The sequence below is a fragment of the Sycon ciliatum genome, chromosome 5 (genome assembly GCF_964019385.1).
Source record: "Sycon ciliatum chromosome 5, ocSycCili1.1, whole genome shotgun sequence".
In the NCBI taxonomy this organism is placed as follows: domain Eukaryota; kingdom Metazoa; phylum Porifera; class Calcarea; order Leucosolenida; family Sycettidae; genus Sycon; species Sycon ciliatum.
In genome coordinates this window covers 24757398-24783568 of record NC_088647.1, presented here as the reverse complement: position 1 = coordinate 24783568, position 26171 = coordinate 24757398, and the positions used below count along the sequence as shown (strand labels likewise).

Below are 26171 nucleotides of genomic sequence, written 5' to 3'. Positions count from 1 at the left end.
AAGTTAGTTGAGTTTCTTGTTCACCTACGTGAATGGTTTGGCATGGATCGCGTTACAAGATCTCTGTGACTCTGTACTGTAGTGGACCGTAGGTTCCTACCAGTCTGCATTTTGCTCATCGCATGTGGGGATCGACAGACTGTTTCTGCGCGTCTGGACGCTTGTCGCTGTACTGGGCGTGCACGCGTCCACCTGGGTCCCTGAGCAAGTGCCGGAGCCGACGCACACGCCGGCCCGGCTGGTCCTGGCTTGAGCGAGTGGCAATCATTCAGCCTTTCCTCAGTCCTCAGGGCAGGCCACTTATGACTTACTTCATGACCCAGAACTAACCATTGCTGCTGTGGGTGGAAAAATAATCCGTGATTGATTGTCGGACCTTGGACATAGCGTCCGTCTCGTGACAATGGAGCGCAACCTGCGTTCTTCTAGCGCGCTCGCGGGCATCCTGCTGCTGCTTTGCCGCTATTGTGGACTGGCGGCCGGGTCGTTCTCGCTAGGGATAGGCTCATTCAACGTGAAGAACTTCGACTCGGCCAAGTACGACATGTACAGCGATATCTATAGCGGGGTGAGTAGGAGCAGGGTGTCTGCCGTTACATGCACAGTCATACATGCACACGTTGATCCTAGACATGAAGCTCAAGACACTTAGTCATGAAATCAGTTACTTCCTAGTACAAGAACGATACACGCATCTTCACTGACTTGAGTGTGTGGAGGCTCCACTGCAGCTGGTTCATAATACGATACTGCTGAATAAAATGCGATGGAATGACTGAAGTATGCGCAGGGCCTCGAGCAGCCCTAGACCTGCGAACACTGGGCTGAAAAATGGTGCAAGGCGCACACTTGACTCCCGTGATGGTATTTCATTTAGCAGCACTGTACAAGACATGTATAGGTATGTTGGCAACCAGGGACTCGCTAATGTATAGTGTGTGTGTGCTGCTGATTGAAATCTGATGGCATGAGTAAAGTACACACCTGGAGCTGTGTAACTCTAGACCTGAGAACACTGGCATGTTCTCTAGTACATTACTCAACAGGGGCGTAGGAGGGGTTTTGGAAGTGGTACGACCGAAGTTCGGCTCGGGCGAAAGGCGTCACGGTTGGAGGGGGGTTGGGGAGACCTCCTCCGGGAAAATTTTGTAAAAAAGACACAAAATCCTGCGTTCTGGGCCTGGGCATGGGACTGTTCAGTGTGCAGTCGAGTCGAGTACGGAGTAGTCAGTATACGACTGCAGCGCAGATGCATGGCAGATCTACTAGTAGTAGTTCGAGTCTAGAAAAAGGTCAAAGTCTGATGCGCATATGCATCGATAAATCCTGATTTTTTTTATTACGGTTTTGCACGTTCCGGACGGACCACACTTTTCGAAAAGTGGTACGGCCGTGGTCGTACCAGTCGTAGCGGGTGCTACGCCCCTGCTCAAAGCTGACTCATTCCATCGGACTTCATTAAACAGCATTGTACTTGGGTCAGGTCATAAATTCATAATGCAATGCATACAGATAATGAGCCACCGTCCGCCCACATCGTTTGTAAAATTTTCATCATTATACATTTTAGAGTCAAACACAACCCTTCTGATGAATTCTGTCGTGCACTTGTTTGTGATACGTACCACCTCACTGATGCTGCTAGGCACTTCATCTGCCATCCAGGTATGGTGCTCGGCACGGTGTTGGCCTGGCAAATGCCAAACTTCCTGCGCTTGTTGTTTTTCTCAAGAGAATTGTGCATCCAGTTGTAAAGGGGACATTTCAAGGAAACCCCAAGGATAAACACATGATGGCAAAGGGTATTTTGACTATTTTCTACCGCCATGTCTCAGAATGTTCGGGTTGTGCTTGCAGCAGCAGCGGCTCCTTGTATGGAAATGAATGAAGGCCGAGAAGTAAAACAACTCAAGCGTTGTAGTCCTCTGGCAACTGAGCGCAGTGATTACTTCTCAAATCAGTACATGGTGATAATGTGACGAAGCACAGCGATATCAAATTAGATTGACTTATGTGAGAAGTAAAGGTTCAAAAGGCTTCATCAGATTTACAACTGGCTTCGTCTCTTTGTGTGCTACTGTGTTTCCCTCCGGCTAAGTCTTCTATTTCGCACAAAGCGTTATTTTGTTCTTCACAAAGCAAGGACAATGATGAAAACTCATAACAAAGTGCAACCTTGGCCAACAGGACTTGTCGGAGGAATCTGAGTTCCCCTTTACCCGAACTCACTCCCAAAGCCAACGCCTAAGTAGCTAGTCCCGCGGGCCTGCCGAGGCCTGGACATAATTGTTGATGGGTTGCTGGTCCTTGAGACGTGTGAGGCCCTGATGCAGTTCCAGAAGACTAGGCGTACATAAGAAATTTGGATGTATCACGTCTTGGGTGTTGGGTGTGCTGAGCACAGCTTCCAATTTGTAATGGTTTACTTGTATGTTATAGAATCATTTCAGATAGGAGAAGATGAGTGTACTCTAGGGTCAAGACGACAATAAACCAAACCTCACAGAAAATACTATTTGTTGATCGAGCGGTCTGACTTCCAATGCTAGCAACGTTATGCTTTCAAGCCCACCACCGAGCACTGTCATTCATAACCTAGACTTCCCTCTGCTACATGTATATGCACACTTTCCTTTCAACCACTCTCTCTCTCTCTCTATCTATCTCTCTCTATCTCTCTCTCTCTCTCTCTCTCTCTCTCTCTCTCTCTCTCTCTCTCTCTCTCTCTCTCTCTCTCTCTCTCTTTGTTGCATCAGATTGTTGGCTGGCAGAAAATCTTCCTCTTACAGGAGGTCCTAAACACGAGTATACCAGATGCCCTGGTCAACAGCCTCAATGCGTAAGCTCCTTTGTAGCTATATTAGTAATGCCTGGTGCCGAAGGGGGGTTCAGAGGCGTAGCCTTAACCAGTCGTATTCTTTCCTATAGAATTGTCTACTGGTATGTAGCTGAGCCACCATGTACATATGAGTATCCTGTACCCATGATACTTCTATTATCATCTTTCTTTGTTAAAAAACGTGTCTGTGTGTGCATGTGTGTTGATGTGTATGCGTGCATGTTTTGTTTGTGGTTATGTGTGTGTGTGTGTGTGGGTGTGTGTGTGTGTATGTATGCGTGCATGCGGATGTGCGTGTGTGTGCGGGTGCGTGCGTTTGCGTATGTGATATGCATGCTAATGAACTCCTTATTAAAGGGGAAGTTAAGGCAAAAATTATAATTTCACCAGTTGAAGTCTTCGGGGTGCTGAGTCGAATGGTCTTGGTCCGAGAAAGCTGAGACGCTCCATTCCTACTTGAATCCCAATCGAACTCGCGCACTTCCACCGAAACTGGGTGACTACGCCCTACTAGATGGGGATTTGTATGCAAAATGTCACTAAAAGCGCCATTTCGTTCTTATAAAAGCACGGATGACCGCGATTGGCCCATATGTTGTAGTCTTTTGGACGCTGAGTCGACTGGTTTTGGTCCGAAAAGGCTGCGATGCAGCGTTCCTCGTTTATTCCCAATCGAACATGGTTGAACAAGTGGTCACGTGCTCCTGGGTGCCCAAATCACCTGGTCACCACGCCAGCAGGCGACAACTTTCACACCAAGGTTCAACTCGAGTGACAGGAGTGCACCCAAAAAAGGTCAAGCAGGCTAGTAAGTTGTACCCTGCAGGCACGGTGACCAGGTGACTGGCGTACGCAGGAGCACGTGACCGCTTGTTCAACCATGTTCGATTGGGAATAAAGGAGGAACGCTGCATCGCAGCCTTTTCGGACCAAAACCAATCTACTCAGCGTCCAAAAGACTACAACATATGGGCCAATCGCGGTCATCCATGCTTTTATAAGAACGAAATGGCGCTTTTAGTGACATTTTGCATACAAATCCCCATCTAGTAGGGCGCAGTCACCCAGTTTCGGTGGAAGTGCTTGAGTTCGATTGGGATTCAAGTAGGAAGGGAGCGTCTCAGCTTCCTCGGACCACGACCATTCAACTCAGCACCCCGAAGACTACAACTGGTGAAATTTTAATTTTTGCCTTAACTTCCCCTTTAACATGTCAGATTCTTTGTAGCTATGAATCGCAAGTGTCCATGCCCTTTAGCGACAGCCTGATAGAACCTGTGCGGGTTGTGCTGATTGCATTCACACACGCAATGTCTTCCACCAGATTGTCTTTCTCCCAACTGTCTCGTGTCTCCTAGCTTGTATTTATGTATGCATGCATGGGCCTGTTCAATGTCACTAAACCGGCACTTGTCTTGTCCACGCAATGATGAGGTTACTCACCTTCATCAAATGGAATGTTTTCTGTACAATAGACACTAGTGAAGGGAGTTATGGTGCAAGAACTCTTGACCAATGTGGGCTATAATGCACTAGTAACGAGTCGTGCCACAAACTGTACGCGAGTGCGTTGAATGAAAGTCATTTTACGCTCAACAGCTTTTACACGCTGGACGAGTGTTATGTGATCTTCAGTACTCGTACTAGGTAATACTTATACTGAGATTACTATTTGTGTGCTCACCTGACCCAGTGCATCCGGATCATATTGTAAATCTAGCATATTTTGTGTATGATAATGTGGGTGATGACCCTGAATCAAGTACTCTCCCTCTCTATACACTCACAATGAAACTTCCCTTATACAACCGATCAGTAAACAATCCACTGACCAGTTTCACACATTTCCTGTACATTCATGTTGACCTGTATCATGTTCACAACACATCCGGGTTTATGCCATTTGTGCGTCATTATTGTATCTGTCTTGGCGTGCGCACACATGTGTGTGGTGGTGGTGGTGGTGGTGTGTGTGTGTGTGTGTGTGTGTGTGTGTGTGTGTGTGTGTGTGTGTGTGTGTGTGTGTGTGTGTGTGTATTTGTCTCCTCTCTCCCGGGAGATGTGACCAGTTTTGGCAGTGAGCAAGTGTGGGTGTGTGTGTGTGTGTATATGTGTGTGTATGTGTTTGTATGTGTGTGTGTGCATGTATTCCGTGAACAGGAGATCCCAGTATGCCAGTAACAAGCCATTTCGCTCCATCACCAGTGAGTTGCTTGGGCCTGACTCTGGAACACGGCAAGCGTATGCATTCATCTACCGGTGAGTATTGACTTAACAACACCATGTCGTCACCAATCAGTTCCTGCACAGACAACCTGGACTGGGTACGGATGGATACTATTGGTGTCCTTTTGACCTCTGCGACCTGTACATTGTCGGTGCACCTCCGAGTTTGTTGTTGTTGTGTGCACATGGGGTTCGCCTTCACGTGCACTGCTGCGCGTTGACTTGTACATGGCTGTATAAACATTAACTGTATCATTCTTGGAAGTGCTTATCACTGAACTCTCTTTCCGTACCACGTCAGTAGCTGTTGCTCTGTGCGTGGGGGTTGGGAGCAGCGGAAGTGCTGATAATCTTGTTAACCTGACGACACTCTACTTTCCAGGCTGTTTTACAGAATGCAGTGAACAGCTCCTTTGTATGTTCAATACTACTGATGATGTGTTGTGTGTTCTGCATGGTCTGGTCCGATTAATGATTATACTGTCACTGCTGCTGCCACTGCTGCTGCTGCTGCTTGTGTTGCTGCTGCTGCTTGTGTTGCTGCTTGTGTTGCTGCTTGTGTTGCTGCTGCTGCTGCTGCCACTGTTGCTTCTGCTGCTGCTGTTTTTGCTGCTGCTTGTGTTGTTGCTGCTGCTGCTGCTGCTGCTGCTGTTGCTGCTGCTGCTGCTAGTGATGATGATAATGAAGGTGTTGCTTCTGTTGCTGCTGCTGGTGATGATGATAATGAAAGTGTTGCTTCTGTTGTTGCTGCTGCTGGTGTGATAACTACTACTGTTGTTGTTATTTGTACCCGGATGATTACCATGCAGGGTTGACTTTGTAAAAGTCCAGCAGGTCTACCAGTACCCCATCCAGAACTACACCGTGTTTAGACGACCGCCATTCTCCGTGAAGTTCCAGTCGTCAGTCGGTGAGTAATCTAGCTGTAGTTTGTACATTGGTATCACTTGTAGCACTGAGTGATTGTCAGGGAGAATGTTACTGAAAGTACTCCTGGCTAGATGCGCAAGCCTCAACCTGTTGATAATTCATTCCTATTTTGGAATTTGTGGATTCATCCAAGAAAAATGTGCTTCTCAAATTTTTTTTTACGATTCGCTTGAGATCCAGCTGGAGGGCGAGTTCTCCGCATCCATGGTATAGCGAATGTCACGCAACTAAATGACTCCTTGAGGAATGTGTCGGTATGAGGTAGAGGTTGCACTCCTACAATCATATTAGGCATTTTTTGTGCAGGTCAGGTCTGTATTTGGTGTACTTGAGCGTGAAAGTAACTAGCACCCTCGCACATCATTGGCCCATGTGTACGAGTGTATCCACGTGTAAGTATGTATACCGTCAACCTTTTTTCTTTCTTTCTTGTTTTCCCGCGTGATCCAAGTTTGTGTTTTCGAATTCCATTCTGGGCAACTTTCTTTTCTTTCAATTCCCATGATTCTTGCTTTTAGATTGCTCAGAGTCAGTAGTGAATTGAAAGTTAAGAAAAATGCTTACTGACTTGGCCACTTTGTAGGCCTAGATATGCAATGATAAAATATGCAATTTTGAACGTGTTTTTTTCCGCTAAAGCGATAAAATGCCTGGTGCCCCCCCCCCCCTGCAAAATGCTCATGGTAAAGGTGTCGTCGGGGGGCTTATTCCTAGCCGACGATATGCCCTTCCGATACATCTCCCACGTACGTCCGATGTACAACACACACACACAGAGGACATAGTATTTTTGTCCTGCTCCAAGGAGAGTCTCCGGAAGAAGGCACATCCCTGGCGAAGAGCAAGCCCGCCGACAACAATTGGGGCCCAACATGTCGGTCTTCTATTGGCTAACGCCCTTCTGGATATTTAAATGAAACCTTGGGCAACCTCTCCATCTTTGTGCCAAAAATATTTCAAGTTTCCAAAAATGGCTACAAATATTGTATCCATATACCGTCTATTCTTAGGGTGCATGAGGCAGGCAGGCAGGCATAGTGGGATGGTCTAAGACCATGATTGAGAAACAGAGGGTACCAGGTTGAAGTCCTGCTTGGAAGCGGAAGGATTTTTTTCCAGCCGTGCTGCGACCCACAGTTAATTAGGAACTCGTGGCCTGGCACGAGGAGAACAAGGATGGAGTGAATGGGATTTTCGGTCTTTGAACACTTGCTGGTGAGCTGATCTACTCACCTCCCACCGCTTTAGGAGCTGCATATGCGCCTTGATCCTGGAAGGGTGGTGGCGTTCCTACGGATGCGGAACACTCGGTTTCCAGCCGAGTCTCACGCGAACCGTGACATTTATTTTTTATTTTTTATGTAGCACCCTTTATTCAATCCAAGGTGTTTCATACCATCTCTAACCAACCTTGCCCGATTTAGCTGCAAAAACCAACATTGCATGGCTATTCACCCTTCCTGAAGAGCGGGAGGCCCAGTATATGCACTAGGCCTCATACAACTATAATTTCAGATCTCTTTAGATGTTGGTGCTCTGCTTACCGACAAAAATACATCCATATGCCCAACTTCAAAATTTCAACCTAACTGTCCCGAACTGGGAACTCGTGGCCTGGCATGAGGGAAACATGGATGCAGTGACTCGGGACCAGGTTTGGTACGTTACTGGTATTATGTGAATATGGGACCTGTTTTAGTACTGTTTTTTAGAAGTACAGAGAACTGTACTGTACTGAGAACATGAGGACACACGGCTGTACAGTGTACTGCATTGAGCTTTCCCCAGTGCATCATTGACGTCACTTGACAGTACTCCTGTCCATTAGCTGACATCTTTCCAAGTGAAGGTGACAGCCGGACAGAAGTGTCCACACAGCAGCAGCATAGAAAACAGAAGTTGCACGGGGCGTAGCACTAGTTGTGCTACGTGCACACATGCTCTCTCTTCTGCGACATGTCTTTTGGAGTTTTGCTCGTTAGCTCATCGGAGAGGAAGCAGAAATCGTCTTGTACCTGGTAGAGTTTGTTGTGAGTGATGTCTTCTGAACGAGTGTGTTGTGTGTCCTGTGGCGGTACAGGCAGACGTTTAAAGTTAGTTTCTTGCTTGCATTCAGTCTGTGTAGCATGTTTAGAGAAACATACTCACCGTGATGGCTACATCAAGTGTCCAAAATGCTTGAGCAAGACACCTGTATCTCTAGCCTTTCCTTTGACCCACTTGCCTGATAGCTATCCGAAGCAGTATGGAGATGAGACGGGAGCATCAGCTACCAATGTACAGGTGATGTGTGATGATTGTGCTGATGATGAACATGCTACAGCTAGGTGTGACGACTGTGGAGTAAATCTTTGCAGTGCGCATGCTGTTGGGCATCCACTCTTTCGAGCCACACGCAATCACAAACTGACATCACTCTCTGCTGAGCAACAGGAGACTCCCACCGAGCGGGGTTCTATTCAGCACTATTGTGCTGTTCATCCCAGGCAGGTGTTGAGCAGATACTGCGTTCAGTGTAATCAACTGGCATGTCAGAAATGCATGGACGCTGGAGCTCACAGTGACACTGACACTCAACACCAAGTGTTGTCCATTGAAGCAGCAGCACAGAAAATGCGTGAAACTGTGGAGGGCAACATCAGCAGTTGTATATCTGATAGTGAGGGTGTGATCTCTTCAGCTCTTGGAAAAGTGCAAGCTGAGATTAGTACTGTAAATGATGATGCAGAGTTTGCCTCAAAGGAGATCACAGAGCAATTCAATTTGCTGAAGAAGGTATTGGAAGCCAGGGAGAAGACACTGCTGGATAAGGTGGATCGACAGAAGAACGGCAAACTTGTGCAGCTTGAAGCTCAGGTGTGTCGGTTACAGGATAGTCTGTTCCACGGTCAAGCTGTTTCGACAATATTCAAGACCTGCTCTGACCAGACAGAGTTCCTCAAGATTGCACATTGGCTGAACAGTGCCATTGATCAAAGAAAGAATGTGACCGAGAAGGATGCGGTACCGTGTGTCCACAGTCACATCAGCTATCACGGTATCAATGCAAAGAATGCAACCAAGGAGATTGAAGAAATCGGTAAGGTGGTCGACTTCACCCAGTTCTCGGATGCATTGACCGTTTCTGCACAAGATACACTTGTGAATGCGAATATGCGGATTGAGCTGAAGGGAGCCTCACTGCCAGTACCATTGGAAGAGTGTGCTGATCGCCTTCGATTCAAGATTTCCGTCCATGATGGCAGTCATGCAGAATTGCCCGTAGCAGAACTGCAGCAGGTCTCATCAGATTGTCTAGAGTCAAAGTGTGAGCAGCAGCTGACTGAAGAGACTGATCAGTTGACGGTGTCGGTGCAGTACGGAGAGCGACACGTGCAGGGCAGTCCCATGCAAGTTAGAGTAACCCACCCTGCACCGCCGGTGTTTGATCAGAGCCGCTGTCATGAACGTATCACCATCAGCAATGCAGGCCACACTGTAAGAAGAGTACAGACAAGAGGGTATATATCAGTGTGCACATCATCTATCCCTACTACCCATGGTACCAGCAGCATCAGGCTAAGAATAGACAAAACTTACGACGGTGACATGTATATCTGCGCTTGTTCCGCCACTGTACCACGACTACATGATGTACACAGTGTTAAGACGGAGATATTTGGCTGGAATGGTTATTCGGCGGGATACACCAAGGGCAATGGTGGTCAACTTGGACAGCGGTGGGTAGCAGGTGATATCATCTCTCTGGAGCTCGACCATGACGATCAAACGCTAACCGGTCATCACGAGCGCACTGGCAGCAGGGAGGTACTTCACGGCATCACCGGTTCATGCTGCTGGTATGTATGCATGGCCTATCCTGATGAACAAGTGACGATACTGTAGATCAAGTGACGATACTGTAGATCAAGTGACGATACTGTAGATCAAGTGACGATACTGTAGATCAAGTGACGATACTGTAGATCAAGTGACGATACTGTAGATCAAGTGACGATACTGTAGATCAAGTGACGATACTGTAGATCAAGTGACGATACTGTAGATCAAGTGACGATACTGTAGATCAAGTGACGATACTGTAGATCAAGTGACGATACTGTAGATCAAGTGACGATACTGTAGATCAAGTGACGATACTGTAGATCAAGTGACGATACTGTAGATCAAGTGACGATACTGTAGATCAAGTGACGATACTGTAGATCAAGTGACGATACTGTAGATCAAGTGACGATACTGTAGATCAAGTGACGATACTGTAGATCAAGTGACGATACTGTAGATCAAGTCACGATACTGTAGATCATAGGTGTTAACGCCGTCAAGAACCTACTACAGTACTGTCTGTCTGTGAAGAACTGAGGGGTCAGCCTCGTAGCCTAGACTGTTCTTATTTTCATGTACTAGCATCTATGCACAGTTGAGTCACCGTGTATACATTGGTATGCTGTGATTGGTGACATTCTCGGCTGTTTCTTCTCCGGTGCTCTGTTCTTCAGCACCCAGCACTACTGTTGTATTGCATCAGTAACCGTGATGTGAACTTAGAACATTCTGTTAATCAATTCGGCACAAGCCGGATTTGCATTGTTATCGCTGACCACATATATTTGTAGCTTGTCTTCTTCTGTCCCTGAATTTCAGCAATTTTCCCTGAAAACCAAACACATCTAGATCCGCGCATTTACATCTAGATTCATTCCAGTTCCTGCTTCGCTCGGCATGAGCTAGCACTGATCGTGATAGCCAGAATGTAACATATACTGATAGCCAGTGTGTTATAGTAAACATGATAACTGCACGGTGTGTAGCCTATTATTATGAATGCGCTGGTTTTGTACTGCTTGCACAAACTGTCGAAACCGGCGGAACCGATATGCTGAACTCATGGTTCAAAACTTATTGTGGCATTTGAATGTTGTTTCAAGTGTTTGTTTGTACTACTATACTGAACTATACTAGTAGCTTTGCCGCATCAGCTTTTCTCTAGTGTTCTCAATTCCTGTTTTCTTTCTCCGTCATGCACTGTTGCTGGATTTTCTTCTTTTAAACGTGGCCCGTGTGTGTTTTGCACGTCCAGTACAGAACAAGCTTGCACTATGTAAATAATATTATACAAATGTATATTGACCTTCTACCAGCCATTGCGCTTTTACTTCGTCAATACCTCCTCCTCTAGCCGAGTCTCGTGAACCGTGAAATATTTTAAATTTTTTTATCTCCTTTGCCAGCAGTCTTTTTTCTTCATTTTATGATTTTTTGCCTCTGTATGACCCACTTTGTTCTATCAAGGAACCACTTGCACTTGATCCTTGGGGATTGTGGCGACTGGTGAGGAAAGGTCATTACTGCCCACTGACGCCGGGCTGAGTGCTGACACACACTCACCCCTACACCGCTCTAGCACTAATATGCGTGTGCCTGGGGGATAAGTAGGCTATGCTGCGTAAAGCACAAATCTCTTTGTCCTCTACGGGTTTGAATGCATCGTCATGGGAGACCATTCAGGCAAGCCGTACTCGACATGACATGCAGTTTAAATTCTGTGTTCTTTAAGAACGACACGTTTTGACCTGAACCATGGCCTTGTAGATGCAACTGTGCTAATGATTTTGAAGTACGCGTTTTTTTCTGCACATCATGTTAATGTGCTGTTGATGCATGCGCGTGTTGCTGTTGTGCGGAGAGCCAGTCTTCGTCTTGGGTTTTTAATAGTGACTTGCATAGTCCCCGGTCCTCTGTCATTACGCTGCTTAAATGTTTGTATTCAGGCATCTAATAACTAGAGACACACGTGGTGAAAGCATTTACCCCGTAGCCTGGCTGGGTTTGATGAAATGTGTGCTCTGGTAATGTAGCACACCTGTACACATACTGTCCAGCAACTCTGGGCGAAATGACGCTAGCTGCAGAGTGTCAACCACCCCACAGTTCTAAGACGGTAAAGTGATGTGCTAATAGACCACAGAAATTGGAGACCCATTCCAGTTGAACATCACTAGCATAGAGTGTTGATATTGCAGTCCCTTCCGACAGCTGTTTCGCTCCAACAAACCTCATTAGTGGAGGTTTGAGTGTATGAATGACTCACGTATGCGGGGCCAAACTGGTTCAATTGCAAATTTTCTGCATAGAAGTGTGGCATGCCCTGGGGAACTGAGGCGACGGAATCTCCCATGGAGGTGATAATGCAAGCGCGTGTTCCTAATTTCTATTCTTCAAAAATGGGGGACCACCTCCTGAAAGATTTCTTGTCTTTTAAATACTGGTTTCCTGTGCTCCTGGCATGGTTGCTACAAAGACAGGTTTGATGTTGGAAGAAAATGTGCTAACCCTGAATGCAGCGTTTCGTGTTCAGTTGTCGCTGGCTGCTTTGCTGTGCTAACCCTTGATGCAAACCTGAGTGTGTGTCGCTGTCTGCTTTGCTGTGCTCATATCTCTGCAGTGGGTAGCTTCATCTGTACTGGTATGCATACATCGCGGCCCGCCATTCGTGAATTACAGGCGCTGGACGGCGCGGTGCAGCACATCCAGCACGTCATGGGCAGCCACGACATCCTGATCATGGGAGATCTGAATGTCGGCTGTGGCTCCATGCGCCCGGCCGAATGGTGAGCAATTGGCCGTTGTGTGTTTGAAAATACAATAGAGCCAGAGCACGTGAAAAGGGATGTTATCCCGATTTTGTGCATTTTTGAGTGATCAGCAGATTCGTGTAGCCAGAAGCTGTACGAATCACATGAAAAAACCGAATGAAAATCCATCCAGAGAATACATTGTAGCAAAGTTATAGCTGAAATGTACTCATGTCCACACACTTAGATGCAACCGCATGAAAATGTATGGTTCCTTTGTCTTCTTCGCATTTTTAACACGCGGCAGTTACTTCTTCGAGCAGAAGCAAGTGAAGGAGTAAAATGGTGAACGTCATGATTTTCTCTGCCACTCCACAAGTTCTCCGTTTGACAAAACCATGCACTTGGAGCGAGTTTTTGGTAGTCCAAGAGTGCTAAATACGCTAGGCCTACAATACACCTGGGTGTAAAGCCTTTTGCACGAAGATGGAAGGACTCATGAAGCTGCATTGCTTTTAAAAACTCACACAAAAGCGATCATCTGGCAGCACAATCGTGTCCATTTTCTAGGCTTGCATGACCTGCTGATACTGTAGTTTTCTGCCTGGGCACAGTTATTGCTGTGATTGGGCGCTTTCGATTACACGTTTACACAATTCTGGAACTGGCTTTTGTAATTCTCAAATGACCAAAATGTACGAATTCCGGCCATGTAAACGAACGACTGGATTTCACACTCATTTTATTCCGATGATGGCATATCACAAACAAAATTGGTCGTAAAAAGATATCATGTACACCCTCGCGCGCACGCGCGCGCGGCGACCCAGCTTCGCGTACCGGTCCATCCCGGCGAAGGCTCCATGTCGGCAACAATATTGAGCTTCGATAAAGCTGAACGCGTGTGCGAAAGGACCACCCAAAACTGATCTGGTCTAATAATTAGCTCCCAGCGGAAACTCAACAGCGGCAATTAGCTTTTCGGGAAGACAAAAGTAGCAACTACATGCAGTTGTAGCCCTGCTTTGGCGACCCACCGTTGAGGCTCTTCCTTGACTTGAGTCATGCATGACCAGACCGGTAACACACCGAGTGTGCAATTCTGGCGCCAGAATTAGAGAAATTCTGCCCTCTCTTCAGAATTGACGGAATTGGGTAAAATCAATTCTAACGACGGAATTTGTGTAATCGAGCTGTGCATCAACAATAACTAATTCTAGAATTGACCGATTTGTGATGTAAAATACTGTGATACATTGATACTGCATGCTGCATGACTGTATAGACGGTGCCTGTTCCAAATATTGGAGCTCGCGCTTTTTGCCGACTGACGTGAAGCTTCACTGCCAAGCAACTGCCGTCTTGTGCACCGTGTTTTCCGGAGTATAAGCCGCACCCAGATATTTGTCACAAAGTACAAATATCTACACTGTCTATCAGTGTTTATTTGACCATCGTAGTATAAGCAGTGCTGACTTTCTGGGTGGATTACTGGTGTTTTAAAGTGTGGCTTTTGCTCCGGAACATAAGGCATCAATGCAATGCTGTGTATCGGTGTGTACACTGCTGCAGGTCCACCATAAGCATTGGTACCAGCTCCCAGTACAGGTGGTATGTTAGCAGCACGGTGGATACTTCACTGTCCGGTGGATGCTCGGATGACAGGTGAGCAAGCTAGCGGTAATGAGCACCATGACCAGGGGACACTTGGTGTTCAATTAACTTACTTCATCACAGCCTCCAACTCATTGCCAGGAGGGATTTCAGCAAACTGAGCTTGCCACTTGAATCGATGGAAAATGCCGGGGCGGTAACATGTATTCAGCAAACCGACAGAGCATTAATAGTGGAACCTCTCTTACCCAGACACCTCCCATATCCACACCTCCCTTATCCCAATACCTGCCGTATCCAGCCACCTTCTCTACTTCACTCTTAAGCACTTCACCGCACACAATGTAACAGCCCAGCTCCTACCGTGTCACGATATATGTGGGTTATAAAGTAAGAGAAGGATAGATTTAAGAAAACCTGCTTCGACACGCTTCCTCTATTTGCTGCTACTGTTATAATTATTAGTGTGGCCATGTAGTCAGCACATTGAGTTGAGGGATCCTGCAACGGAGGTAGAGCTGGAATTCTCACTTCTCTGTGCTTTTTGAAATTGTTTTCTGTTTCACAGGTTCATAGCCTCCGCAGCATTGTCTCTTCGAATTCCCGAATCATCCGTGGAAGTGTACCACTATCAGGACTTCTACAAGCTCACCCTGGAAGAAGTGAGTGGACCCTGCTCAGTGCCTTTGCCTAGAATTTATTTTAGAAGAATTTGCCGACATCACAATGCCACTTCATGTGCTGGCAAATACTACAGTTTCCCTTAAACTGCCTGCTTCAACGGTACTAGCAAGTGTGCACCGTGCCTGGTGATGGCATCGGTTTCTGTGAAAATGCTGGATTAGAAAACAGGATCCACCTGGCTAAGTGATTCTGTATAAAAACACATACTCTGATGGAGTGGAAAGACATGCGTATGTTGCCTAGTATACCGGCAATCATGGGTAAATAATACAACATGCAAATGTAATATATACCCTGCTGTGTATTCGTAACAGTGTTTCATGCATCTTGATCTTTGTTACAGCTGCAATGGTGTGAGTACTGTGTGTCTGAATCGTGAGAACGCTGTGTGTTTGCTGCTTTGTCTCATACAGGCAGTGGTGTGAGTGATGTGTGTCTGATTACTGTGTTTGCTGCTTTGTCTCTTACAGGCAGTGAAGATCAGTACCCACTACCCTATACAACTGGAGATCATTCAGCCTGAGCCAAGTGAGGATGCATACGCTCTCGTCTAACACTGTATTGCTGCTCAGGGCTTTACTGTTGAAACCGGCAGTGTGTGGTGACGTATAGTTTGTAGCATTGAACACCCTACACAGCCACATGGGGATGGTTGCCGGTGCTAGAGGTCGCTTACACCAGGTTTTACTGTAGTTCCTCAGCATGCTGGTCCTTTGCTCTATGGAGATGTTGCACATCTATAACATGACCATACAGGGTGGCCATGTTGGTTCCAACTCCACTCGACCCCTGCATATATGGGTATGGGTCACATGATGTCAGCCATGTTTGTTCCAACTCTACTCGACCCCTGCATATATGGGTATGGGTCACATGATATCAGCCATGTTGGTTCCAACTCCACTCGCCCCCTGCATATTCTGGGTCACATGATGTCGGCCATGTTGGTTCCAACTCCACTCGACCCCTGCATATATGGGTATGGGTCACATGATGTCAGCCATGTTGGTTCCAACTCCACTCGACCCCTGCATATTCTGGGTCACATGATGTCAGCCATGTTGGTTCCACTGTCCACATGAGAGTTGTCACTGTGCTCTCTTCTTGAAATCAGTCATGGTTGGCTAGGTAACCGAAGGAGCACAGATACATGTCCTGCACTGCTCGAAAAGTATTTCACTGTTTCAAAATGTTCCGGCAAGTATTTTGGTGGCTTTGAGTCCTGTTCTCACTGCTACCCTATGGGACCTCATTTCGCCATGCTGTATTAATTCATGTACATGTACCAAAACACAACACAGTACATGCTAGTACACAATCCATACATCCAGTAAAACTACTGTAGCAATCTTGTTTGGACTGTCACTACTGTGTTTGCTTGGGCATGGTATAAACTTCATGCATGTGTAATCCACTATAAACATGATATTCTTCTTTTGCTAAGACACATTCTAACAGGGGACGTTATGTTGAATTTTCCATTTTTCCATTTTTCAGGTGAAAGCAGACCAGTTCAGGTAAGATGGCATCGATATCATGCATTGGATGTAGCCTGCAGTAACAGTGTTGTGTGTGGGTCAAGTACGATGACATCACCATCACCATACGTTGTATCTGCCCTGCAGTGTTCTAGTGCAGGGCATTGAGCATGATGACATCATCAACATGATACATTGCATGTGACCTGTAGACCTGGACTCTGTGGACCGTATAGTACTAGTATAGTACATAACGTTTTGTGTGTTGGCATTATTCTGCATCTGGGTATGTACACAGAGTACTCAACTGCTGTTGATGATGTAGACTCATTGTGCATGACAGGAGTTTGATCATTTCCCTTTTCAAGTTTAGACTGATCACTGCCGTATTCCGCAGCTAGAGTGCTCCTCTGAGTTTGAGTCTGCTCTCCCCTCACTGTGCTGGTGTGACTGTGTTGGTGTGACTGTGCTGGTGTGACTGTGTTGGTGTGACTGTGTTGGTGTGACTGTGCTGTGCCATAGAGTACGATCAGTGAAGCTGCTCTGCTCAAGCTGTACGGCTACGGAGGTAAGTGAAGTGTGGTGTACAGCGATATAGTACGGTACTAACAACATGTACACAACACAACACAAACACAACATAACACACACACACACAAACACACACACACAAACACACACACACACAACACAACACACCGTCGACCTTTGACGCCCATCGCCGGAGGCGATCATAGTGATGCCACGGCAGAAGCTATAGCAACTTGTGCTGGGATTGCACCATTCAACACAGGGGCGTCGCACCCGGTACGGTCACTACGGTATTGACCGTACCACTGCCGGTATTCGCCCCAAGTACCCCGTGAATCAATAAAATGCACTGATTTGGGCTCGAAATTGCCAAATTTTTCGGCTCAGCTATCCCTCTCCCACGGGTATATTGCACTTTAGTTGGCTGACCGTACCACACTAACATACCTTCTGACGCCCCTGCAACAGCTTGCAAGGCTGATGAATTGACCGCCACTATTCACAACACACACACACACACACACACACACACACACACACACACACACACACACACACACACACACACACACACACACACACACACACACACATACACACACATACACACACACACACATACACATACGTGTACGTGCTGACTGCCATAAATCGGTCACGTGGGTCTCCGGTGGGGGATCTGGGAAAGGTGACTCAATTGGCTTTGAAACACCCAACAGCTCTCCCCCCCCACCCCACACACACACACACTGACTCACGCACTCAGGCGTGTATGCGTAACTCTTCAATGAAATGTAATTCGTGTGTTTTAGCTTGTCAGTTGTCATGCAATCACTGCCAGTTCCACCTGCACTTTGAGCACTTCTCCCATTGATTTCTAACACAGGAGGAGGTTGAATTCTGCTTTCAAAACGTGTTCTGTTTAGCTGCACTCGGCTGTGGGTACATCACGACCACCCTGCAAGGTGCTCTGACGGATGGAAGCGGCCTCGATGAGAACTACCGAAACGACCTCGACTGCGTCTGGGTGATACTCGCACCGCTCAATCACAGCATTTCTCTGAGAGTAACCTACACGGTATGTTGTGCTTTGCAAGTAGATTACCCCCCCCCCCTTCCACAACCCCAACCCAACCCATTGTGTTGCACCTGCTTACCTTTTCTGCTCCTTCATTCCATGACTCTCCTCATGGTGGTGTTTTGTGGTGTACTGGCAGTGCACTGATGATGTCATGGTGATGTTCTGATGATGTCATGGTGGTGTTCTGATGATGTCATGGTGGTGTACTGATGATGTCATGGACTCATTGTGGTGTACTGATGATGTCATGGTACATGTAGTGTACTGATTATGTCATGGTGGTGTAGCTTTTTTTGTCACGGTGACGTCATTGTGATGGCATTCGGGTACACACATCGCCTAAAGGTACAATTGGAAGTAATCTTGGAAAGTCTTTTTAGTACTTGTAGAAGCTTCAGTTTTTTTTCAGAATCAACGTGTCGAAAAAAATCAAAGCCAGGGAAGGATTGGTAAGCATTCATGCGGCCATTGTAACACTTTAATCATCACTGACATCAGCCTTCGTTGCATGCATGCAAGGGCAGAGGCAGAGGCAGGTGCAGGTGCAGCCCAATGGCAAGTTCTGCATCGTTCCGCACTTTTCGTCGCATTTTTTGTTACTTTCTGCCGCAATTTCTTGCGCAGGTTTTCGAGAGTTTTTCCGCAAATTCTCGCAGGGACAGTCTAGGGCTGCGCAACGCCCGGCGCATACTTGATTGACTCGACTGGATTTCATTGAGCAGCACAGTGGATATGATGATACTGCACTCTACATGTAGCTACCAGTTTTGACTGAATCACAACAGCCAAGTCTTTTACTCTACTACCCCTTGCACTTTGCCTTGCAGTTTGAAAACTTCTACGAAGATCGGCTTGATATCCGCGATGGCTACACGCTCACATTGCGGCTCATTGCACGGCTGCAGAACAAGGGAAATCGAACAGTCAACAACACTGGCAACTCACTGCTGCTCAACTTCCGCACGGACAGCATCGGAACGGGACCCGGATTTGTCGCCACATTCACAAGTGAGGATGAAGCCGATTTGCTGTTAATTTGCTCTGTGATACGGAATTTTGGCCTCATTATCCACTCCCCTCCCCCCCCCCCCCCCCCACTGCCACACACACATCGAACCTGACCTCCTCCCCCCTCCCCTCCCCCCCCCTCTCTCCTTTACCACTCTCTCGCTTGTCTTCTGCATTCGCTCCCAATAGTTCACTTTAGAATCGCTGTTCAACGTTTGAAATTTACGGTGTGCAAAGCGGGAGTTACTAACACCAAGATCCCAGGTCGATGGTGTTATTGGTTGTCTTACCAGCATGGGTTTCATTGCGTCACCCCTACCCTCCCTATTGGTCTGCTGTTGTTGTTTACCCTTTGCCCACTAGTAATGTGTGTGTCTTCCTCCACGGGTACCGAAATGCGATTCACTTACCCCTTGAGTATGAGTGTGGGGCCACTGAATGGGTATCGTGGATTGCAAAGTGTAATGGAATTCTCCGTCTGTTCTTCTGCTTGCGTCCAGCTTCACCACAGTGTGACTATACGCTAACGGACAGAGAAGGCAACTTCTCCAGCCCGCTTAACAGCTATACTGGGCACTACCCTAATAACTTGCACTGCACGTGGAACATACGCGTACCGCTCGGCATGGTCATCAAGCTCAGCTTCTCGAATTTCCAGGTTCGTGATCAAAGTTGCTATGCACACATAAAGAGAATCCATGGTGCTGTGAATGCTCAGGGTAGGAGCCGGCAGGATGTTTGTCGGGGCCATCGTTAGTCATGTACCATAGAATGCATTGTTAGGTTAGGTGGGATCTTTAGTAGATGTTTGGTTAAAGTCTTCAAGATAAACTGGCACTAGCCAGTCAAGTGACAGCAGCTATTCAGCTAGACCGGTGTGGACTGGTTCCATGACGCTTGTCTAATTATCATATTTTGGATGGTACTTAGTCGGCGGTGGGGGGGGGGGGGGGGAGGGGGGGGGAGGGGGGGGGGGGAGGGGGAGGGGACACCTTCAGTTGTTGGCAGTAGAATGTTTCCATGTCACACACTAAATGTGTAACGTATTATGTATTGCTGGAATGACAACTACACCATGGCTTAGTGAAAGCACTTCAGCAGCCTGTAGCAAAGGTCCGGGTTAGAGCTCTGGTGGTGACAAAGGTCCGGGTTAGCGTTCTGGTGGTGGCACTCATTTTTTCTTTAAAGTATTACCATACAGCGAAACCTGTCAAAGGCGACTACTCAAGTGACCGTCAATATAGGATCCCTGTCAGGGGCGGATCCAGGGGGGGGGGGGGGTTCGGGGGGTTCGAACGAACCCCCTAAAATTTTTCCGACCATGGTGCAGGTTTTTATTTATTTATTTTTTTATTTTTACAAAAGCCAGGCATGCGAATTGCTCCTAGGCCTAGGATCCTGCCGTAGCGCGTATATAGCCCGAGCTGAATCATGCAGATGTTACATTGATACATTGATATGATCCTCAGACGAACACCTTGCCAATAGGCCTTTCCCAAATCGGCCATTTATTTTGGCCTATTTGGCTTTTCGATCGGCTGAAAAAATCGCCAGAATCGGCTGAAAATTTCTGTAAAAGGTGGAAATTCGGCTCTAAGGTCGCAGCCACCATTCGCAGATAATGATTACAGAAATTGTATTTGCATGCTATTGAGGCACTAAAACATCAATTTTCGGCAAATTCAGTGCGAAAATTGCATATTTGGCTAAAAGATCGGTGATTTCTTCAAAACCACTATTTTCGGCCAATGTTTCGGCCGGCCGATTTGGGAAATGCCCACGGGCCGTGACGCAGGCGCACACGAGCGGTCATGGCCAGTTGCCCACGACCCTGCAAAACATGTACATGTACTACTTTCACTTTAGCTCAGCAGAGAAGTCTAGTGCACTTCCAGCTACCCCACGAGAAGCTCTTGTGCATTGCGATGCCGATGTTTTCCCGAACATCCACGTCCTCCTCCGGATTGCTTCAACACTACCCGTCACCTCTGCGGAGAATGAGCGCAGCAACACTGCCTTGAAATGGCTGAAGCACTACCTGCGCTCGAGCGCTCGACAATGGGATCAGAGCGCCTATCCTCTAGCCCTTTCCCAAAGGTGCCCGCCCTATTTTCGCCCTTTTTGGAAAAGCCCGTTTCTTTCGCCCTTTATTGCGTTTTTTTTTGGTGAATATCGCCCTTTTTGAGCTGAAAAAGTGCTAAAATCTGTTTGCTCATACATGTACATGCCTATCCGTCGGCAGGACAGCAACCACCCTGTTAACCACTGTATTCCAGCAAATTTCATTTCCATCAGTCGTCGTCATCCTCTCCATTCTACAATACTTTTGATTTTCCGCTTTATAGGCACTGTACATTTGCAGGCGATCAGTCGGCAGCCAATTTCTTAGCCACTGTAGTTCAGCAACTGTCATTTTCAAAAAGTATTTTTTTAGGCCAAGTAAAAAAAATCCTAGTTTATCGTCCCCGCCCGCCCCATTTTTCGAGGCCGCCCGGAATTTATTTTTATTTTTTAAATCTAGAATTTTGCCAAAAAGCTTGATTTTTTACGTCGGCTAAGGCTTGAAGGCTTGTCCCTCAGGGGAAGAAGTGAATTGTATTCCAACATGTTCCCTTTATGACTGACTATTGGTTACTGTCCTGACTGGTTCTTTCCCTTCTGCAGCTTTCTATCATTTATCTGGTGGTCTGTGTGAACCAAACAGTATTGGGGTTTGTGTCTTATGAGTGGAGTGACAATCTGTCGATCCAAAGATTTTGCATGTAATTGTTTATGTACATATAACTGTTATAGCATTGTGTATTCCATACACTACCACTATTCTGTTGCAGATTGTTGCACATGATGTGTCATTGTTTACCAAGAACTATACTAGTCTGTAGCACATCAAAAAATAAAAAATAAAAATAAAATCCGCCCTCCCTCCCCGATTTTTGTGAAAAAAGGACGATAAACTGGGATTTTATTTTACTTGGCCTTATGTCATCATTTTAACACACTTTGCAATTTGGTAAGGGTGGAAGAAAACTGAACCCCCTTGGAAAAATCCTGGATCCGCCCCTGCCTGTGTACCGGTGGTCTTGTCCAGTGCCAATTGGCATGGAAATAACATCCTGATTGTTGTGGGACTCTGGGACAGGCGATCTCCTTATCAGAGTGGTTGCCTAGACAGTTTTAACTGTGATTGAATGCTGCAACACAGAGTGTGTCACTCCATATCAACCGGCTCTCTAGCTTGTTGGCGAGTGGAAGTGGAACTTCACCATGCCTTGTCAGTCCAGCCATAGAGGTGTGGCAAGGTAGCCTGTAACACGCTGAGCATTAGTGTCGTCTAGTACACTTCTAAGTGTAACTTATTGAGTTAGAAGTATATGCCATTCTTATCGAGTTCGTAGCAAAACTGTAGGGAATGCAAGCAGAAGTTGATGCAGAAATGTTGCTCTGATTACATCCGGGCTGGGCATTGATCAGCTATTCTGCCCAATTGTGCCTTCTTCCACAGGTTGAACCTGATGGTCAGTGTGCTCCGGACTACGTCAATGTCATCGACGGCCAGGTGACCAAGGACATATTCAGCCTGGCGCCAGCGAAGGTCTCTGCCCTGCAGCTCTCTCAGAACACGCTGCCAAATACCATTCACCAGCGCCGCCAATCAGATTGGTATAGGGTTGTCGAGTGATTACACTAACACCAACAAGGGATTCACCGTCTTCTATAAAGCTGTTGGTAAGAACAATGACTCTATACTCATGCGTGTACATGTATAGTGAAACCTGTGATATACAGCCACTGTGATAGGAGACCACCTGTCTGAAGAGACCACCTGTTTACAGAGACCATGCTTCTCAGACCCTATACCTAGCTTCAGCATGCATTGCTGACCTGTGTGAAAAGACCACCTGTCATTAGAGACCAGTCACCTCTGGTCCCTGCGACAGACCATGCAAAGATTTACAGTGTGACCTGTGCTGAAAGACCACCTGTTTTTATATTTTGTGCGAACGGATTTACGTGACCATACAGGACTCTAGAAGTGGACTATTGGCAGCATACCAGTATTTGACTCGGGTCAACTGTCTTCATGTAAACGCTCACCTATTTTGTCTATCGTACAGACTTTCAGCCCGAGCTGAACTCAACCCGGGTTGAAATTTCTCATGTAAACACAGCCTGAGTGACTCCAAACTTATCCTTACAACAGATCTGCAGCACACTTGGAAGCTGAAGGGTTTTTCAACCGTACTGGGACCCACGTTAATGGAGAACTTGGTTTGAGAGTAGCAAAGAGATTTCTCACCCGGCCACTCCATGTGAGGGGCTGAGGTAAAAAAAAAAAGGTGGGAAATGGCCGAGAGAACTATCTTCTCACCACGCTACTCTACTGGTAGCACTCCATAGTGCAGTGTATCAAGCATGACATTGTAGACCAACACTGTTAGTACAGTGTGATCTGTAAAACTTTGTACAAAGTAACATTCCCCTTCCAAAGTGCTGCTACAGCTCATGTAGTATTTCCTGTTCAGTATCCAACACTGTACTCACATCCACTCTGGCCTGGTCTGCTGTTGTTATTCCCTGCAGGGCATAGACTTTGATACCTCGCGTCACATGGCTGGCTCGACACGCCTCCACTGTCTCATCCACTACGCCGGCTCGGTGGGTTTGGACGTACAGGAGCATCTTGTCGAGTAGTATCCGCAGGCTGCTCAAGATACACTTCAAGGATGCACGCAACGTCAATGACTTGGATGTCCTGATGGAGGCAACTGCAGAGCTCCGGAGGTATAGTGATTCACTGTTTGTTTGATCATGGGGTTATCTAACATGTGTAGGCAGAGTAGGCCAGACTCCGGAAAAGGCCCTTGATAGGGAAAAAAAGAATGTACGCAGTAAAAAATAGAACCACCGATGGTAAAGAGTCGCAAAGGTGAACCCGCTTGCTAACAGATTGAGAATGAATGACGAGGGGATCCAAGCTATGTAGTGGCGAGGCTTGTAGATATTACTTACCGCAAAAAAAAAAGAATTATGAAAGATCAGTTGGGGAAGTGAACTGCCTGAAAAGAGAAAAAATCGCCAGACCCTCCAGGACTCGAACCTGATCCTTTGTATTTGAAGTTCTCCCAATCCGTTCAAAAATTAATCACTTTTCGTTCACTTCTGGGTAGGGTTCAGAAACTGACCGTGGTTGGTCCCCTGGTGGAGGGAGAAAGACCCAAGAGAGAGAGAGAGAGATGGAGAGAGAGAGTAAGTTACATTTATATAGACAGGTAAGTCTAACAAATGAGAGAGAGAGAGAGAGAGATAGATAGATAGATAGAGAGAGAGAGAGAGAGAGAGAGAGAGAGAGAGAGAAAGAGAGAGAGAGAGAGAGAGAGGGAGTGAGGGAGGGAGGGAGGGAGGGAGGGGGAGAGGGAGGGAGGGAGGGAGGGAAGGAGCGAGAGAGTGAGGGAGGGAGGGAAGGAGCGAGAGAGGGAGTGAGGGAGGGAGGGAGCGAGGGAGAGAGAGAGAGAGAGAGAGAGAGAGAGAGAGAGAGAGAGAGAGAGAGAGAAAGAGAGAGAGAGAGAGAGAGAGAGAGAGAGTCACCTTTCAGTAAAGGCAGCTTCATATCAGCATTGCAGAGCCACTTTGGCAGTAGGCATAGTTGGTCGTAAGTGGTCCATGAGACAAGGGAAAGTCCTGGGCTTGCTGTATAGAATTATCCTCCACTACTCTACCCTCTAAATGCATTAAGAGCTGTTGGAAGGCTGCTGGTGGGTGCATTCCAGACGTGATAGAGCTTAATTAACATCAGTTTGTCACAGTGATGATGTCAGTACGGCCTCAGTGTGTATTGTGCTAACTGTTGTTCCTTCTGAATACACAGTATCCTGCTTATACAGTGTTGTTGGACAAACTGCGGATAACATGTAACATTTTGGTTATTTCTTATACTTTCTAGGGATTTGTACTTTTAATGTTGTTTTGTACTGGCAGGTTGGATTGGAGCTCGAAGCCAGCAAGGCTGCACATGGAGGATTCCAAGCTCAAGGAGCAAGTCTGGACAGAGCATTAGAGGGCGCGCAAAGAGTTCGGCGTCAAGGGACTGCCGTTTTTCGTCATGTCGCTAAAGGCCGTAAAGGGTCACTCTGACGAGGGGACGCCAAGGTCCTTCAAGCACGATGAACCAACCGCATGTCGTGTGGCCTGCCTCGATGAGCTGCTCGCCAAACACCAGGGCGATGGTGTCGAGTAAAACAGTCACTGCATGCTGTATACCAGCAATGGCCATGAAAACAAACCGGCCCATGGCAGTAGAACTCTATGATGCTATGTGTTATGTGGAGCAAGAACTTGCCTGATCTGAACAGTGGGTGTGGCTATTGCATATGTTTTCCTGCCAGCACAGGTATGGATTCGCACATTACAGTGAACGCATGCAAAGCCCATGTCACGTCTTGCACACCACTGTTGAGTGTTGTGCCATGGCTTTGCCTCCATTTTGTGTGGCAATGTGTATACACAAATAACCTTGTAGGTTCGGGGATGTCTTCATAACCCGGAATTCACAATTGAACAGTGCACACACACACAAGTACACAAGTTCACACAATTTTAGCCGAAAATTTCGCGAATAACAACACAATCTCCAGATCTAGTACCTCGTAACCATTTCTTAAAATTAACCTTTTTCTCATGGAGGATCCAGGGTCGGTATTGGCAAGGTTAACTGTACAGTAAAACCTGGTGCAAACGACCTCTCGTTTTAGCGACCACCTGCTCTTAACGACCGTTTTTCCAAGCACGGACAGTTCTACACAGACACTGTGGGATGCCTGGATGTCTGTACCTGTCGTCATTTCCAGGACCACTGGCACTGATCATGAGCAGACTACAAAATAGTAGGGCTCAAACGGTCACGGTTTTACCCCCAACGGTTAACTGCTAAGCTAACGGTCGGTTTAACGGTTATAACCTATAAGCCACGGCAATCCTGCGGACTCTTTTTTAACCGTACATTTGACTATACTCATTCAAAAAATGTACCCTATTCAGTACAACGCACACATGTACATTCTCTTGCATGCTCACTTGTGAAATTAATGTAATGCTATTAGATCTACCGGTCCGTAGTCGCACATGCACAGCTCACAGGCAGTGTGTGATCATGATTCATCATTAGGCCTAAACAAAAAATAGGCTTGTTTCCGGTCGGCAACCCC

General features: G+C 46.8%; 1 protein-coding gene across 6 annotated transcripts; it reads left to right on the top strand.

The window, feature by feature from the left end:
• The first annotated feature begins 93 nt into the window (after nucleotides 1–93).
• On the top strand, nucleotides 94–25678 carry LOC135818138 (deoxyribonuclease-1-like). Of its 6 annotated transcripts, none has more exons than XR_010553632.1 (16): nucleotides 99–568; nucleotides 2757–2839; nucleotides 5000–5098; nucleotides 5875–5975; nucleotides 12444–12609; nucleotides 14146–14238; nucleotides 14756–14849; nucleotides 15342–15399; nucleotides 16369–16388; nucleotides 16872–16917; nucleotides 17807–17958; nucleotides 18789–18969; nucleotides 19470–19627; nucleotides 22472–22695; nucleotides 23551–23625; nucleotides 24946–25678. XR_010553632.1 is itself a non-coding variant. In XM_065331473.1 (15 exons), exons 1-14 carry the CDS (start codon nucleotides 404–406, stop codon nucleotides 22646–22648), a joined length of 1593 nt encoding a protein of 530 aa, XP_065187545.1. In that variant the 5' UTR covers nucleotides 98–403; the 3' UTR covers nucleotides 22649–22695; nucleotides 24946–25678. The 6 variants fall into 6 exon arrangements, 3 of the variants coding, with proteins under 3 accessions (XP_065187546.1, XP_065187547.1, XP_065187545.1); XR_010553631.1 differs by having other exon boundaries at nucleotides 23551–23751; XM_065331473.1 differs by lacking the exon at nucleotides 23551–23625 and having other exon boundaries at nucleotides 98–568.
• The last annotated feature ends 493 nt before the right edge of the window (nucleotides 25679–26171 follow it).